The sequence below is a fragment of the Dipodomys spectabilis genome, unplaced genomic scaffold (assembly GCF_019054845.1).
Source record: "Dipodomys spectabilis isolate Male_0828 unplaced genomic scaffold, ASM1905484v1 ptg000089l, whole genome shotgun sequence".
Taxonomy (NCBI): domain Eukaryota; kingdom Metazoa; phylum Chordata; class Mammalia; order Rodentia; family Heteromyidae; genus Dipodomys; species Dipodomys spectabilis.
In genome coordinates, this window is record NW_024870766.1 from 3,100,131 (window position 1) to 3,116,996 (window position 16,866).

At 35.8% G+C, this 16,866-nt stretch overlaps 1 protein-coding gene across 1 annotated transcript; it reads left to right on the plus strand.

The window, feature by feature from the left end:
• Positions 1–1,680: 1,680 nt before the first annotated feature.
• Positions 1,681–14,007, plus strand: Samd9 (sterile alpha motif domain containing 9). The gene is made up of 2 exons (XM_042684516.1): positions 1,681–1,845; positions 8,685–14,007. Exon 2 carries the CDS (start codon positions 8,693–8,695, stop codon positions 13,451–13,453), a length of 4,761 nt encoding a protein of 1,586 aa, XP_042540450.1. The 5' UTR covers positions 1,681–1,845; positions 8,685–8,692; the 3' UTR covers positions 13,454–14,007.
• Positions 14,008–16,866: the final 2,859 nt, after the last annotated feature.

A 16,866-nucleotide genomic window follows, 5' to 3' on the forward strand; every position in this document is an offset into this window, starting at 1 on the left:
CTTTCACCATCCTGGGCTTGGAAACCCTCTACTTACTTGAGAAATAAAATATGATTCCTGATTATTATATCTCAATCTATTTTCTGTTTTAGCAACACAATACCACAGACTGGGTAAGTTATGAAGAGGTTTATTGTAGCTTATGGTTCTGATCCAAGGTCAAGAGACCTAATGTGGTGATAGCGTTATGTCAGCAGAGCCCTGAATGTGTCACCTCAGAGGATAAGTGGCAAGAAGTATCACAGAGGAAGACATAGATCCACTATGGAGGCCTATTAAGATACGCCTCCTATCAATGGATTCACTCAAGGCAGAGTTCTAATCATCTCTTAAAGGTCTCACAAAACCCCTGCTCTTGTATCTCACAATGAAGTTTCAACTAGAATTTCTGGGGTGACACATCACATTCAGACAAAGCACTATCACATATGCATGAATGATCTAAGAGTCAGGTTGGCTCCTACTCAGAACTGAGAAGTCCACATTATAATATCTCATGAGGGATAGATAAATATTTACATGTCAAGGAAGCAAATGCTGTAGGAGAGAGTCATTCTATGTTCTAATACAAACAATATTCCCAATATGTACTCAAAACTCAGAGCCAAATAAAGACACTGGAATAGAAAAGAATTACATTTACACTAAGCCTGGTAACTTACATATTCATTTGGAAATAACTATGACATGAACTACATACTCGGGAGGATTTATAGCCATGTAAATTTTACTTAAGGTTGCAGATTCTTCTCTTGAAAGAAGCGTAAAAAGAAGGAAGGAAGTTTTTAAAAGAAACCAAAGGTCAAAGGTGTCTCCTTAAAGCTGAATAGCACTTGAGTAAATAAAGCCTAGTCATAAATCCTCTGAGACTAACTAATCTATTTTTTAACATTCTGTGGAATAGAGACTCCATTGTCCAAACATGTCCAGTCCCTGTGGGAAAGTTGGGCCTGCCTGTGTGGACAGTTAACAATGTTGTATCTGCAGCTCATAGGGTCCATGCTAGTACGTGGGGGGAGTCAGCACTTCAAGAAAACTCATGTCTCCAAACGATTGAAGTTGTTCATTGGCCATACCTAGCCACAGGAATAGCCTCTATATCTTACAGTCTTAGGAAATACAAAGTGGCAGTTGAAATGGAAGAAAAGAAACAAGAGAAAAATGAATAATAGCTCGGGAAAGAAAAAGAAAACAACATAAGCAAGGCCTGCTCCCACTGGTGATGCTCTGTACCACCTTGGAACCCTGCAATCTCCATCAGTAAGAATGCTGTCAGCAGAAGCAGCCCCTTGACCTTGCCCCTTGACTCTAAAACTATAAGAAACAAATTTTGTTGTAAATCCTCTACTCTGTGATACTCAATTAGAGCAACAGAAAACAGATTTAAACAATATTTAAGTGTAATCAAAAGAAAGCAAACAGCATTCCCAAGGAATCAATTAAGACAAAATGTCACACAGCTTGTTGATAGCCAGTACAACAGTACTCTCTGCAACCCTCCAAACTCTCAAGTAAAGATGTCAAATCTTTGCATTTTAAACAAATGTACCAGCAGGTGGCAAAGTTGTGATGAAGGAAAAGTGAAACAGAGAAATAATTTCTGAGATCTGGGAAATGAAACTAAAACCAAGTCCATTCTTCTTCAGTCTTCCCTGTAACAGGCACACCCTGTGGTTTCTTAGCCAGTTTGAACTGGCATTGAAGTAGAAGATACGGAAGCTTTCTTTAAAACTAGAATCCTTTCCTCTAACATCTTGGGAAGGAAAAAATAGAAACACATTTTCTTCACTAAAATGGATTGTTGTTCCCTCCTTTGATGTAGAAGAAATTTGAAAGACCACTTGGGTAAGTACAATATCTTATTAATATAGTATGTATATCAGAAAGTTATTGAATTACAATAAATCTACTCTGTCGTGGGAAGATTTAAGAATACTACAGAACAACAACAAAAAGAGATATTTCTAGACTCTGTTACTGTAACATGAATCTACTTTAGATTAGATGAACAATGAGTCATAATGTTTCGTTAAAGTTGCTATTTAAAACTAAAGGCAATTTCATTCATTAAATCTATTCCCCACTCCCCCCCCCCCCCAAAAAAAGCATAACAGGATCTCCAGGGGAAAAAATGGAAATATAAAAGTTTACCTTAATCAAAGATACCTTATACCTTGTACTCTAAGGAAAAGATATCTAGGAAAACAGAATTCCTGAGAGTATGTTGGTATTAGTATCAAATAAGATTTATCTGTGAGAGACCAAGTAGCTATACTGCTACAGGAGGTCCTGAGGATTATGACAGCTTTATATTCCTGATAAGAATCATGGTTTATGATTCCCCCAAAGCATCTACTAAAGTAATGCAAGGGAATGAAGAACTGCCTTTCTGAATAACAGCCTCTTTTTTAGGAAGCCAACAAACCCCACAGTGAGCCTGACAGTTTATAAATGTATGTGAGTTCAATCATAGAGTGAATTGTGTGGTTTCTTTTTTCATACTGGTTGCTAAGAAGCTCTAGAGAAACTTTCCAGGCTACTTTTTAAAACATATAGGATGAAAAACAGCTATTGTAGGCACTCACATCACTCTGGGGCATTGCTTCCTCTTTTTTTTTCTCCTGTACTTCATTTAGTCTCCCTCGGCTTTCTTGGGGGCTTGTGTGTGTGTGTGTGTGTGTGTGTGTGTGTGTGTGTGTGTGTGTGTGTGTGTGTGTTCCTGTCTCACTTTCTAAATAAACTCAAAAACTTTCTGAGGTTTTTCCAAGAAAGAAAATTATTTCCTCTAGTAAAAGGGTATATTCCCCCAAAGTAGGATCTTCAACAATTTTGAGATGGGGAAGAGCACTGGGGATTGAATTCAGGGCCTAGCAGGCAGGTGCTCTACTATATGAGCCACATCTCCAGTTTGTTTTTACAGTGGCTCATTTTGAGGTATTGTCTTGCTTTATGTCCAGGCCCGCTACTTTAGTCTTTCTGCTTGTGTTTCTTCATGTCTCTGGGGATGACAGGTGCATACCAATGCACCCAGCCATTTTGCTTTCCCATAGCTTGGATAACAGGGACATGCCATACCATTAGCCATTGGTTGAGGTGGACTCAGTCTCAGGAGCTCATAGATATAGATATAGATATAGATATAGTTGTATATAGATGTATATGTAATTGTATTTTTATTATAAAGGAGTTGTACAGAAGCTACACTCTGTAAGTCTAAGAATGACTTATGTATTTAAGTGGCTCACTGTTTGGCACATATATATTGACCACTGAAATTTCCTCTTTGTGGATTATTCCCTTTCTTAATATGTAGTGAACCTTCTTTGTCTCTCCTTGCTGGTTTTTCTAAGTCTTGGAGTCAACTTGCTGATTCTGGAAAGTCCCCGCCCTGCATCCCTACCTGTTTATAAAAATCTGTTATGTTTCTCTTTCCCTGATGCTGCACCATTTCTCCAGTATGATGTGCAAACCCGTTGCCTCACTGGCACATTACAAATCCCCATCCCAGTTGCACAATTCTTGTTACACTCCTCGGAACTTGACTCTGCCCCCGATTCCTATAGCCAAATAATGGGACCCATGACTACCCCGTAAATTTTGTTTAAATTTTGCCCACACCTGTCCACCACTGCTGCCTCCATTCCCGCTTAGAGCAGTCCAGCAGGTCTGTCCCCCAGATTGGTCGCTTACTTCTCATTTTTTATACTTTTAATGAGAAATCTATTTTTTGTAAGATACCAAAAATGGCTACTCCTGACTTTTTGCAGGATATATTTGCTTGAAAGAACTTTTTCTGTTTGGAATTAGTGTTGATCTTTGACCATGAGATGGATTTCTTAGAGGTAATGAATAATGGTTGTCTCCTGGGGGCGGGGGTGAGGGTAGGAGGTGGGGGGGAGGGGTTGCTGTTTTATTTGTTGCTGCTCTGCATCTTTTGATTGGAAAATTGGCCCCATTGATATTTAATGTTACCGTGGGCAAATATACCATGTTTCCTGCTATTTCATTGTTTTCCTGTAGTATGCTTTCTTCCTTTGCTTGTTTTACTAAATTAATTTACTAAATTAATTTTTATTTATTGCTGTGTTTCTTTGACTTTGTCTTCTTTAGTATCTTTGTGGTGCTGGTTCAGTGTTTATGCATTCCTTTCATTTTTGTTTCTTGTGGAAGGTTTTAATTTCTCCAACAATTGTGAATGATAGCTCTTCTGGATACACTAGTTTAGACTGGCAATTGTTGTCATTCAAACCTTGAATTATAGCACTCCTGACTCTCCTTGCCTTCACAGTTTGTGTGGAGAAAGATTATCTTATCTTCCTATTGTAATAAAGTTCCCTCTTTGATTTCGCTGCCTTTACAATTAGTTCCTTGTTTTTAAAGTCTAGAGTTTTTCACAACACTGTGTTTAGGAGTATTAACTTCTGGTCCAGTCTGCTGTTCTGCCTCTGTCAGGTGGATGAGATTCAGTGTCTTTTTATTGTTGTTATAAAAGTGATGTACAGATGGATTACAGTTTAATCAGGTAATGTCTGACCTTCTTTTTGGACAATATCACCCCTTCCTTCACTCTCTCCCAGTTTTCCCTCCTGTCCCCACCCATAAGTTGTATAATTCATCTTCAACATAATGTCTGGTGAGTACTACTGCTTCATTTGTTCACCCTTTGTTGAAATTCTCTTTCTTGAGGTCAAGGATGTTTTCTGTTATTATTTTGTTGAATTAGTTTGTTGAATGCCTTTAGTTTTTAAATTCTACTCCCTCAGCTATCTCAATTGTGCATAGAGTTGATCTTTTAGTTGAATCTTCTAATTTTATTTTATTTTATTGTAAAAATGCTTTTCATTGTATTTGATGTTGGTATAATTTGGGGAGGGGAAGGGAAAAAACAAAATGTTTAAATAGGGATACAGATTGACTCATTGGATCATTGATCATTGGATGTTGTAAGTTCTATGTGCAATAATTAGGTTAAGAGTTTTTTCTTCTATATTATGAATATATAAAGGTTTATAGTGTTATGCTTTATAGTGTTTTTGGTGTTTCTAATAAGATAATTCTGATTTCATTGATAAATTAGAAAGTATTTATCTTTTTCTGTTTTTGAGAATATGTTGGGTAGAATCACTATCAATTCCTTAAATATTTAACGGAATTCTCAACCAAAATTATGAATATATGACAGCGTATATAGGAGATTTTTAAAATTATAAAGCCAGACTTTTTTGAAAGTATAAGAATATTCTAATTATCAATTTCACATTAGCAAACTGGGTTCTCTTTTTATGCTATTACATTTTGTAGAAATGTGTCTGTTTTATTGGTCTTTTAAAGAAAGTAGATCTTTGTTTCAATGATTTTCTTCATTATTTTTCTGTTGTAAATGTAGTTGACATCCTCTTAGCTTTCTTATTTCTTGTCTTCTTCCATTCAAATTATTTTGGTCTTATTTTTCTAGGTTTTAGCAATAAATGTTTAGATTATTTTGGGGGTTTTCTTTTTTTTTTTTTTTTGCCAGTCCTGGAGCTTGAACTCAAGCACTGGGCACCGTCTCTGAGCTTCTTTTTGCTCAAGGCTAGAACTATACCACTTGAGACAGAGCGTTACTTCCAGCTTTTTCTGTTTATGTGGTACTGAGGAATTGAACCCAGACCTTCATGAATGCTAGGGAAGCACTCTACCACTGAGCCACATTCCCAGCCCACAGCATAAAATTTTATGTAAAAGAAAGAACATAGTAAAAACAAGATAACTGGAGGAGTGGCTCAAGTACTAGAATTTGAAGATATGAGTTTAATTCTCAGGCAAAAATGTATTGCAGGTGGTAAGCACTCTGTATCATTTCCATTTTTTTAAGTTGTGGACATTTCTTTATAATTTATGATATGGACAGGCTTGGACATTTGAAAAGAATGTATTCAGCTATTCTTGATTGCTGTGTTCTATAAATATACTTTATAGAACTTGGTATTGTTGATGATATTGTTGTTTTTTCTATATGTCCACTATTCTAATTTTTGTATCAATTGGTAAGGCAAAGTTTTTCAGCACTGCAACTATAATTGTGGATTTGTTTAAATCTGAAAAGTTTCAATCAGTATTCACACATTTTTCTGCAATTTTTATCTAGTGAATACATTTTAGGAAATTGTTATAACATCGTGTTTGGCTTTTTAAAAATCAATATATCATATTCCGGTCTTTGGTAATGTAGTTTCCTCTAAAGTCTACTTTATCTCTCATTAGCATATCTATTCCTGGATTTATTGATAAATATTTGAATTATATCAAGTTTTGTCTGTTCTTTTTTTCTTTCAACCTAGCTGTATCATTAGATATGTACAAGACACAGTTAGATATCTTCTTTTGTGCAATATTAGTGTTTGAACTAGAACCTTCACACTCTCACTCAGTTTGCTTACTCAACTGCATTCTACCACTTGAGTCACTATGCTTATTGCTGCTGATTTTTAGAGATAGGGACACAGATTTTCTGCCTGACCCTAGCTATAGGTAATTAAATAACCCAATAAGCTACTCTGGATTTTATTTTATTTTATTAATTTATTTTTATTATTGAGTAGGGGACATAAAGGATCAGAATGGTGTTACTAATGGATAAACTCAATTAATAGCTCCAAAACATTAAGCTCTTCCTGTGTCTCATGAATTTTTAATATTCATTTGGTCCTTCTTTTCCTTCCTCTTGTTTAACACATATTCTCTTCAGTTCATTGATATCTATTAAATAAAAAATAGACATAAATGTTTGAAAATGACTCACTTTTTTTGGCCAGTCCTTGGGCTTGAACTCAAGGCATAGGCACTGTCCCTGAGCTGCTTTTGCTCAAGGCTAGCACTCTACCACTTAAGCCACAGTGCCACTTCTAGCTTTTTCTGTTTATGTGGTACTAAGGAATCGATCCCAGGGCTTCATGCATGCTAGGCAAGCACTCTACCAATAAGCCACATTCCCAACTCCAAAACTACTCACTTCTATACATAGTTTTGTTTATTGTCTCTTTTTTCTTATTTTCTATAGCAGAATTGAATATTCTGAAATAATACCACAAGTACAGATTATAGCTAATAACAGACAAAACATTTCTATATGTACAGAATGGAAGCATCCCCAACACATACTTAACACATACTTAGAGAATAAAGTAAGGAAAAGGGAATTGTTCATGGTCATGTAAGGAAGAAAGTGCTCACATATTTGTACTTGTGATATTTCTCTGGAAGGCATAGAAGAAAATGGTAATAGGAATTCTAAGTTTTAGAACACATGTATTGCCTATAAAAATGAATTTTTTTGCCACATGTCAGTGGTTCATGCCTGTAATCTTACCTACTCAGGAGGCTGATATCTGAGGCTCGTAATTCAAAGCCAGCCCAGGAAGGAAAGCCATAAGATTCTTTTTTTAATATGGTTACAGATTTGTTTTATTTATAGGTAAACAACACTAACAAAGGACATGTTTTATTACTATTTGGGGGTTATACAAGGTAGAATGGCTGGTTCTTATTTTATGAATAGTATATGTATTACGTTGACACAGAATAAAATGTATATTTATATTTATAAAATTTAATATGGCCAGGCATCGGTGGCACACACCTGGAATCCTAGCTACTCAGGAGGCTGAGATCTGAGGATTGCAGTTCAAAGCTAGCCCAGGCAGGAAAGTCCATGAAACTCTTATCTCCAATAAACCACCAGAAACCAAGAAGTGGTGCTGTAGCTCAAGAGGTAGAGTGCTATCCTTGAACTGAAGAGTTGAGGGACAGGGCTCAGGCCAAGAGTTCAAGCCCCATGACCAACAACAACAACAAAAAAAGTTGTGAAGTTGTAAACTTTACTACTTTGGCTGTGGGCGGGGCGGGGGGGGGGGTGCCGATGGGAAGGGATAGGAAGGGGAAACAAAGGAGGAAGCAACAATGCTTGATAAGAAATGTACTCATTATCTTACCCATGTAACTGTAACCCCTCTATATGGTATTTTCACAATAAAAATTAATATGTCAGATAAACTTTAACATGCTCTTAATTTTGTTTAAACATGAGACATCTGTATAAATTCTTATTACTATGTGAACAGATTGGAAAAAGTGTAAATTTTACAGTGCTTTCCTCATTAAAAAAAAAACCTATCATGTAACTGCATCAGCAATCAACATCTACAAAGGAAGAAGACATACAACACAGAATAAAGAATGTGGGGGGAGGGAGAAGTTAGGGAGGAGGGGTGGGAAAAGATGATAGGGGAAAAACAAAGAAGGGGGTAACAATGCTCAACAGGAAATATATTCATTACCTTACTCATGTTACTGTAGCACCTTTGTACAGTATCTTTACAATAAAAATATATATTTAAAAAGATAAAGAATGCAAGTAGAGAATGCAAACAAAATAAGATTTTGAAAATGCACAAATAAGTATATTGATATTATGCAAAAGTCCTATCTGAGTATAAAAGTACATGTTCTAAATTTGCTAGATTATCTCCAGTTAACCACCAGAAAATCAGGAGTGATGCTGTGGCTCAAAGTGATAGATTACTAGCCTTGAACAATAAGAGATCAGGGACAGCACGTAGGCCTTGAGTTCAAGCCCCAACAACAACAAAAAAATTATTTTTAAATTTTACTTGTAAAATACTAAGTTAATTTTTTTTTCTCCACAGTTATCAAAATGGCAGAGCAACTAAATCTTCCATCCAATACCAATGACTGGACAAAACAGGATGTAAACCGGTGGTTGGAAAGTCATAAGATTGAAAAAAAATACAGGGAAATCTTGTTTGCTGAGGATGTGAACGGAGTGATCTTGAAGTGGTTAAATACAAGACGTCTCGTTGATTTAGGCATAACACATGGAACAGCTATCCAAATAGAAGAACTATTCAAAGAATTACAACAAACATCCTCAAAAGATTCTATTCAGACATCTAAGGGGGAAAATAGTAGTGAAAATGTTACTCAAAAGCAAACTTCGATGCAAATGAAAAATACAGAGACACCTAAGCAAAATCAAAGTGCTAAAGAGAATTCAGATGTGGCTAATGCCTCTAACAAGAGTTCAGGGGCTGAAGGTTTGAAGTCAATAAAAAATGAGCTCACAGAAAATGAAACAGAGCTACAGAGAACACAGCTATCCCCAGAACCAACATGTGTCCCATACCCTTTTGATGAATTCAGTCATCCATATCGTTATAAATCACATTTCATTCTACAGCCTGAAACAGGACCACTCAATCTCATTGATCCGGTACATGAATTCAAAGCTCTCACAGATACTGAGAGAGCCACAGAAATAGATATTAAGATGAAATTTAGCAATGAGACCTTCCGATTTGCTTCAGCTTGTATGAATTCACGTACCAATGGCACAATTCATTTTGGAGTCAAGGACAAACCCCACGGAGAAATTATTGGCCTAAAAGTCACCAGTGATACCAAAGAAGCCCTAATTAACCACTTCAATCTTATGATACATCAGTATTTTGAATCCCATCAGGTCCAACAAGCAAAGAAGTGCATTCGAGAACCAAGATTTGTGGAAGTTCTACTGCCAAATAGTACTCTTTCTGGCAGATTTGTTATTGAAGTGGATGTCATTCCACAATATTCTGAATGTGGACAAGATTATTTCCAGATCAAAATGCAAAACCACAGCAACAATACATGGAAACCAAGTTCAAAATACTCTGTCTTTGTGCGAGATGGGCCCAAATGTAAAAATATTTTAAAAAATAAAACTGATTTCAATGTTTTTAAATTAGACTTAAAAACAATGTCAGAGTCTAGGAAAGAAGCAGAAGAAAAAGCCAAAGAAAAAACAATTAGAAGCAATAGTGAGGGTCAAAAGCTAGTTAAACTGTTGACAGGAAATCAAGACTTGTTAGATAATTCATACTATTACTGGTACATTCTTGTAATAAACAAATGCCATCCAAATCAAACAAAACACTTAGATTTCCTAAAGGAAATTAAATGGTTTGCTGTGTTAGAGTTTGATCCTGACTCTGAGAGCAATGGAGCAGTTAACGTTTTCAAAGAAAGCCGAGTAGCAAATCTTCACTTTCCAAGTCTATTTGTAGAACAAAAATCCACATCAGATGAGAAGATTCTTACTCTGAACCTTTACCAGCAACCCAGCTGGATTTTCTGCAATGGCAGGTCAGACCTTGACAGTGAAAAATATCAACCCTTAGATCCAAGTTCCTGGCAAAGAGAAAGAGCTTCTGATGTCAGAAAACTCATTTCATTTCTTACACATAAAGATATAATGCCACGGGGGAAGTTTTTGGTGGTGTTTCTATTACTTTCCGTTGTGGATGATCCACGAGACCCTCTTATTGAAACTTTCTGTGCATTCTATCAAGATCTAAAAGGAATGGAAAATATACTATGTATTTGTGCAAATTTACACATATGTCAAGGATGGAAAGACCTGCTTGAAGCAAGATTAACAAAACAGCAAGATGAGTTATCAAACCACTGTATATCTGCTTTAAATCTTGAAGAGATAAATGGCACTATTCTTAAACTAAAATCTGTAACTCAAACATCAGATAGATTTTTGCCATCTATTGGTTCATCTACTGTCCTTCTGCAAAAAGAAGAAGATATCATGACTGCTCTGGAAATTCTTTGTGAAAACGAATGTGAAGGTACACACTTGGAGAAAGACAAAAATAAGTTCTTGGAATTTAAGGCATCAAAAGAGGAAGATTTCTATCGAGGTGGCAAAGTGTCCTGGTGGAATTTCTACTTTTCTTCCCAAAACTATTCTTCACCTTTTGTCAAGCGGGACCAATATGAAAGACTTGAAGAAATGATTCAGAACTGTGCGGATTCATCTAAACCAACATGTGCCAAAATTATTCATCTTTACCATCATCCAGGCTGTGGAGGGACTACCCTTGCAATGCATATTCTCTGGGAGCTAAGGAAGAAATTCAGATGTGCTGTGCTAAAAAACAAGACAGTAGATTTTTCAGAAATCGGAGAACAGGTGACCAATTTAATCACGTATGGAGCCACAAACCATCAGGAATACTTGCCTGTACTGCTCCTCGTCGATGATTTTGAAGAACAAGATAATGTCTATCTTCTGCAGACCTCCATTCATACAGCTGTAGCTAACAAGTACATTCGGTATGAGAAACCTCTCGTGATCATCCTAAATTGCACAAGATCTCAAAATCCTAAAAAAAGTGCAAAGATTACAGACAGTATTGCACTAACTCAACAACTATCTTCCAAAGAACAGAGAGCTTTTGAGCTTAAATTGAAAGAAATCAAAGAACAGCATAAAAACTTTGAAGATTTCTATTCTTTCATGATCATGAAAAGCAACTTTGATAAAGAGTACATCAAAAAGGTGGTCAGGAATATTCTGAAAGGACAGAACATTTCTACCAAGGAAGCAAAGCTCTTTTCTTTTCTGGCTATTCTGAATTCATATGTGCCCGATACCACCATTTCCCTATCACAGTGTGAAGATTACTTAGGAATCGCAAATAAGAAGGCTTTCTGGGGACCAGAAAAATTTGAAGATAAGATGGGCACCTATTCAACAATCCTGATCAAAACTGAGGTGATAGAATGTGGAAAGTATTGGGGGATCCGGATCAGTCACCCATTGATTGCAGAACTCTCACTGGAAGAACTGAAAAGAAGCTATAACTTGGATAAGAGTCAAATCATCCTGGATATGCTCACAGAAAATTTGTTCTATGATTCTGGCATAGGAAAAAGCAAATTTTTTCAAGATATGCAAACATTGCTGCTCACAAGACAGCGACATGAACATGAGGGTGAAACAGAGAACAGGTTTTCCCCATTCATTGAAGCATTACATAAAGATGAAGGAAATGAGGCTGTTAAAACCGTGTTGCTTGAAGCAATCCATCGGTTCAACCCAAATGCATTCATTTGCCAAGCCTTAGCAAGATATTTCTACATTAAAGAGAAGGACTTTAGCAATGCTTTATACTGGGCAAAAGAAGCAAAAAAGATACAACCTGATAATTCATATATCTCAGATACACTGGGTCAAGTTTACAAAAGTAAAATAAGATGGTGGATAGATGATAATGCCAGAAACAGGAACATTTCAGTTGAAGAACTAACTGAGCTTTTGGAATTAGCAGTGTATGCCTCAGATGCATTCAAAGAATCACAACAACAAAGTGAAGATAGAGAATATGATGTGAAGGAAAGGTTGCATCAGAAGTCAAAAAGGCGGTATGATACATACAATATAGCTGGTTATCAAGGGGAGATAGAAGTTGGGCTCTATGCGATCCAGATTCTCCAGCTCCTTCCTTTTTTTGACAATAAAAATGAACTGTCTAAGCAAGACCTGATCAATTTTGTATCAGGAAACTGTGACATTCCAGGGGATCAAAATGAATTTAAATTAGCCCTCAAGAACTTCATTCCTTATCTAACTACTTTGCATACTTCTTTGAAAAAGTCCTTTGATTTTTTTGATGATTACTTTGTCCTTCTCAAACCCAGGAATAACATTAAGCAAAATGAAGAAGCCAAAACTAGGAGGAAGGTGGCTGTAAATTTTAATAAGTATCTAGATATATTTGGTCCCTTAGCAGAAACACAAAACAGAGATCTTGGGTCAAAGCTTAGTCTGCCACTTCAAGTAGAGAGGTATCGAAGAAGTCTGGAAGCTTTAAAAGCTGACAAATTCTCTGGGCTCTTGGAATATCTTATCAAAAGTCAAGAAGAGTCAGTAAGCAGCATGGAAGATATAGTGAACAAGTACACTTTCCTCCTTGAACAATGCACTACCAGAATACAGCAAAAGGAAAAGCAAAATTTCATCTTAGCTAATATCATTCTCTCTTGTATTAAACCCACCTCCAAATTAGTAAAGCCAATTAAAAAGCTGAAAGAACAGCTTAGAGATGTCTTGCAACCAATAGGACTGACTCATCGATTTCCAGAACCTTATTTCTTAGCTTCCCTCTTATTCTGGCCAGAAAACCAAAAGTTAGATCAAGATTCTAAACAAATGGAAAAGTATGCTCAGGCATTGCAAACTTCCTTCAGGGGGCGATATAAACACATGTATCGCACAAAGCAACCAATTGCCTATTTCTTTCTTGGAAAGGGTAACAATACAAACAGACTTGTCCACAAAGGAAAAATTGATCAATGCTTTGGAAAGAAAGTTGATATTAATTCCTTGTGGCAAAGTGGAGATGTGTGGGAAGATGAAAAAGTCCAAAAACTTTTGTTTCGTTTACAGGGACGAGCTGAAAATAATGTTTTATATGTAGAATATGGAATCAATGAAAAAATCACAATACCCATCAAACCCACTTTCTTAGGTCAACTTAGAAGTGGCAGAAGCATAGAAAAAGTGTCTTTTTATCTGGGGTTTTCTATTGGAGGTCTACTTGCTTATGATATTAAAATTGTTTAAAGATTAACTTCTTTCTCCCTCCAGGAATATAGTCCTAGAATTCTCTTTTAAAAAAATTTTAGACCCGATATACATATTTTAAACTGCCAAATTAATAGATATAACCCCTGTATTTTTAGCCCTGTACAACCAACTTTTAATTTTTTCTCATATTAAGCAGGTTATAAATTCTATAAGAATTACAGCAAAGAAGGAAGAAAAGAGATTAGAAAGTAGCAAATATCTTCCTTAGTTTTAAGGAAACCAAGGCACCACAAAATAAATAAATATGTAAATAACCTCTCATAAACTCTTTCTTCCTGAATGACTGCAACTGGCAAATTCCAGCCTGTGGATCAAATCAAAATTATTACCTGTCTTTATAAATAGAGTTTTATTGCAACATGGGCATGCTTGTTTAACTATTATCTTTGGTTGGTTTTGTACCAACATAATATATTTGAGTAGGTGAAATAGAAACAATATAGTCTACAAAGCCTAAAAGATTAGCTCTTTGGTTCTTTTTTTTTTTTTTCTTTTCCTTGTCAGTTGTAAGGCTTAAACTCTGGGCCTGGGTGCTGTCCCTGAGCAGTTCAGCTCAAAGCTAGCACTCTACCACTTGAGCTACAGTGCCACTTCCAGTTTTCTGGTGCTTAATTGGAGATAAGAATCTCATGGACTTTCCTGCCTGAGCTGGCTTTGAACCACGACCCTCAGATCTCAGCTTCCTGAGATTAAGGTATGAGCCACCAGCACCCAGCTGCTCTTTGGTTCTTTACTGAAAAAGTTTGCTGAGCCTTATTCTTTGCTGCCAACACTATGTCTTTCTCGTCTAATTGATTATTAGACACCTCCTTTGAAAAATACACATTTCAGTTCATCAGAACTCATTTTGGTATATGACATTTATCACTTTTAACAGATAAAATATATTTCTACGTTATAGTAACCCAGATCTATTTTCCAAAGAACAGCAGAGTAGTGAAAGTATGTTTGCCTTTTGAAAATAAGAGTCTGACTGATTCTGAATAAATTTGATAAACATGCTGCCATGATTCTTTTGTTTTATATCTTCTCTAGAATTTGGAATTTGATTTTAAAAACAAGAAACTTGGAAAGTATCATAATCTGTTCATGCTATTAGAACACAATATCCTAGAGTTGATTATTTGTAAAGAAAGTTCTAGAGCCTAAGATTAGGTACTAATGGTCTAGTGTCTAATTGCTTTGTCCTCATTTGTCTTCTATAAGGTCATTAATCCCATTCATAAGGCCTTATGACTTCTCACTTCTTTAAACCACCCTCTTAAAACTTTCACCAAGGGGATTAAGTCATATATAAATTTGGAGGGGGACACATTCTGGTCATAGCAAAAGGAGAGATTTTTTTTATTAATGAATGAGTGAATGACTCTTCCACAAGGCAGACAGACACAAAGGTATCTCCTAAGTCAAGTACAGCCAAAAGGAGGAAGGCATTAGAACTATTGAAACTACCCTCTTGAAAGCATGAAGGCATAGTAATGAAGTTGTAATGAATTGTAATATAATTCAGTGATCAAAAAGAAAATGTTTACCAACAATACTATCAAAAAAATGATAGCCTAAAAATGCACAATATACAATATTCTCTTTTTGGCTATTTAGATTGTATTAGCAAAAAAGAAAAAAGAAAAAAAATCTCAGAAGGAAATAGCAAAGGGAAGATCACTTAGAAACAAGAGTTTTTTGGTTATTTTGGCTTTGTTTTTGTTTTGATTTTTTTCTCTCTTTGTCACTGTTTTTTATCTCTGTGCTTTTTGTCTTACACATGTTTATCTGTTTGGGGGGGATTAGGGGAGCACATAAATGGTGGGACAAAGGGTGAACAAATGCAGCAGTGACACTTACTAGACACTATGTTGAAAATGAACTATACAACTTGTAGGGGAGACGTGTGGGGAGGAAAAAACTGGGAGAAAATGAGGAAAGAGGCAATAGTGTCCAAAACGAAATGTACTCCTTATCTGACTTATGTAACCTTAACCCCTCTGTACATCACTTTTACAATAAAAATAAATGTTTAAAAATCTAAGTGAGCTGTGAATGATACAGGAAAAAAATATTATTGCTAGTGTTAAGGAATAAAGAAGTTGGTCTCCACATAGTTCAGATTCACTGGTCCATGCAAATGACTAGAAATAGATGTTGAGGATCATATTAAAACAAGAATTAACCATTCACAGAAATGAGCTGTTTACTGCGTTCTTGTATTGTGTTTCATCTCTTGATATTGAAATCTGAAGCAGCACTTTGGAATTTCAACAGTCTGTGAACAAATCTAGACAGAGTGTTAACAACAGAAAAACAACAAAAGAAATGTAGCAGTAATGTTCTTTGAACTTACTTTAGCCTGCATTAAATACTAGTATTTATACAGATTTCTACTTATATAGATATTATTTATTTATATAGCAATTTTAACTGAAAATTAAATCTTCATAGGATTTATCTGTTCTCTGGGGCAATGTGCTTGTTTCATGCTCTTCTGCCTCAATAGAATGCCATCAATAGAAGAGGCCAATGTGGTCTTCTATAGGATGTGGAGATCTATTCAGATGATGTCAGGATGAAGGCCCAAAAAGTTTATCTTGCCCTGGGATAAAATTATAATTGTATGTTGTTGTCCACTTTCTTCCCTATGTTAGGGATAGGATTAGACACAATCAATGGTATCATACTAATACCTGAAGTCATTTTAATCTGTTCTAACAAACATGCCACATCTGTCAAGGTAGCTACTGTTAGGGGTACAATTTTGAAAGTTGTGAGATACTATGACAGTATCAAAGCTATCCTGCAAAAACCTTGAAATACCTGTCAGAAAAATGCTGCATAAAGAACTACCTGAAAGACATAAAAACATTAAAAGTCTCAGCAACAAAATGGAAACATATAACAAATATAGACTATAAAGAATAAAAAGAATGAAAGAATTTTTAGAAATTCAAATAAAAACTGAGATGGAAAACATATGCAGGAAATATTTCAAGACATTTAGTAACATTTGTTCCATCTAATCTATCAGCCAATAAATACATAAAGAAATGTTCAACATCTTGAGTTGTTAGGGAAAGGCAAATTAAAACTACATTGAGATTCCGTCACCTACTCCAAATGGCTATTATCCAAAAAACAATAAACAAATTCTGTCAAGGATGTGGAGTAGAGAAGGAACTCTTGCACTTGAGGCCCGGGTGCTACACCTGAGCTTTTTTACTCAAGCATAGACTCTACCACTTAAGCCATAACTCCACTTCCAGCTTTGGAGATTAATTGAAGTTAAGAGTCCCATCAGCTTTCCTGCCATAGCTGGCGTCAAACTGTGATCCTCCAATCTCAGCCTCCTGAGTAGCTGGGATTATAGGTATGAACCACCGGCATCTAGATGAAAA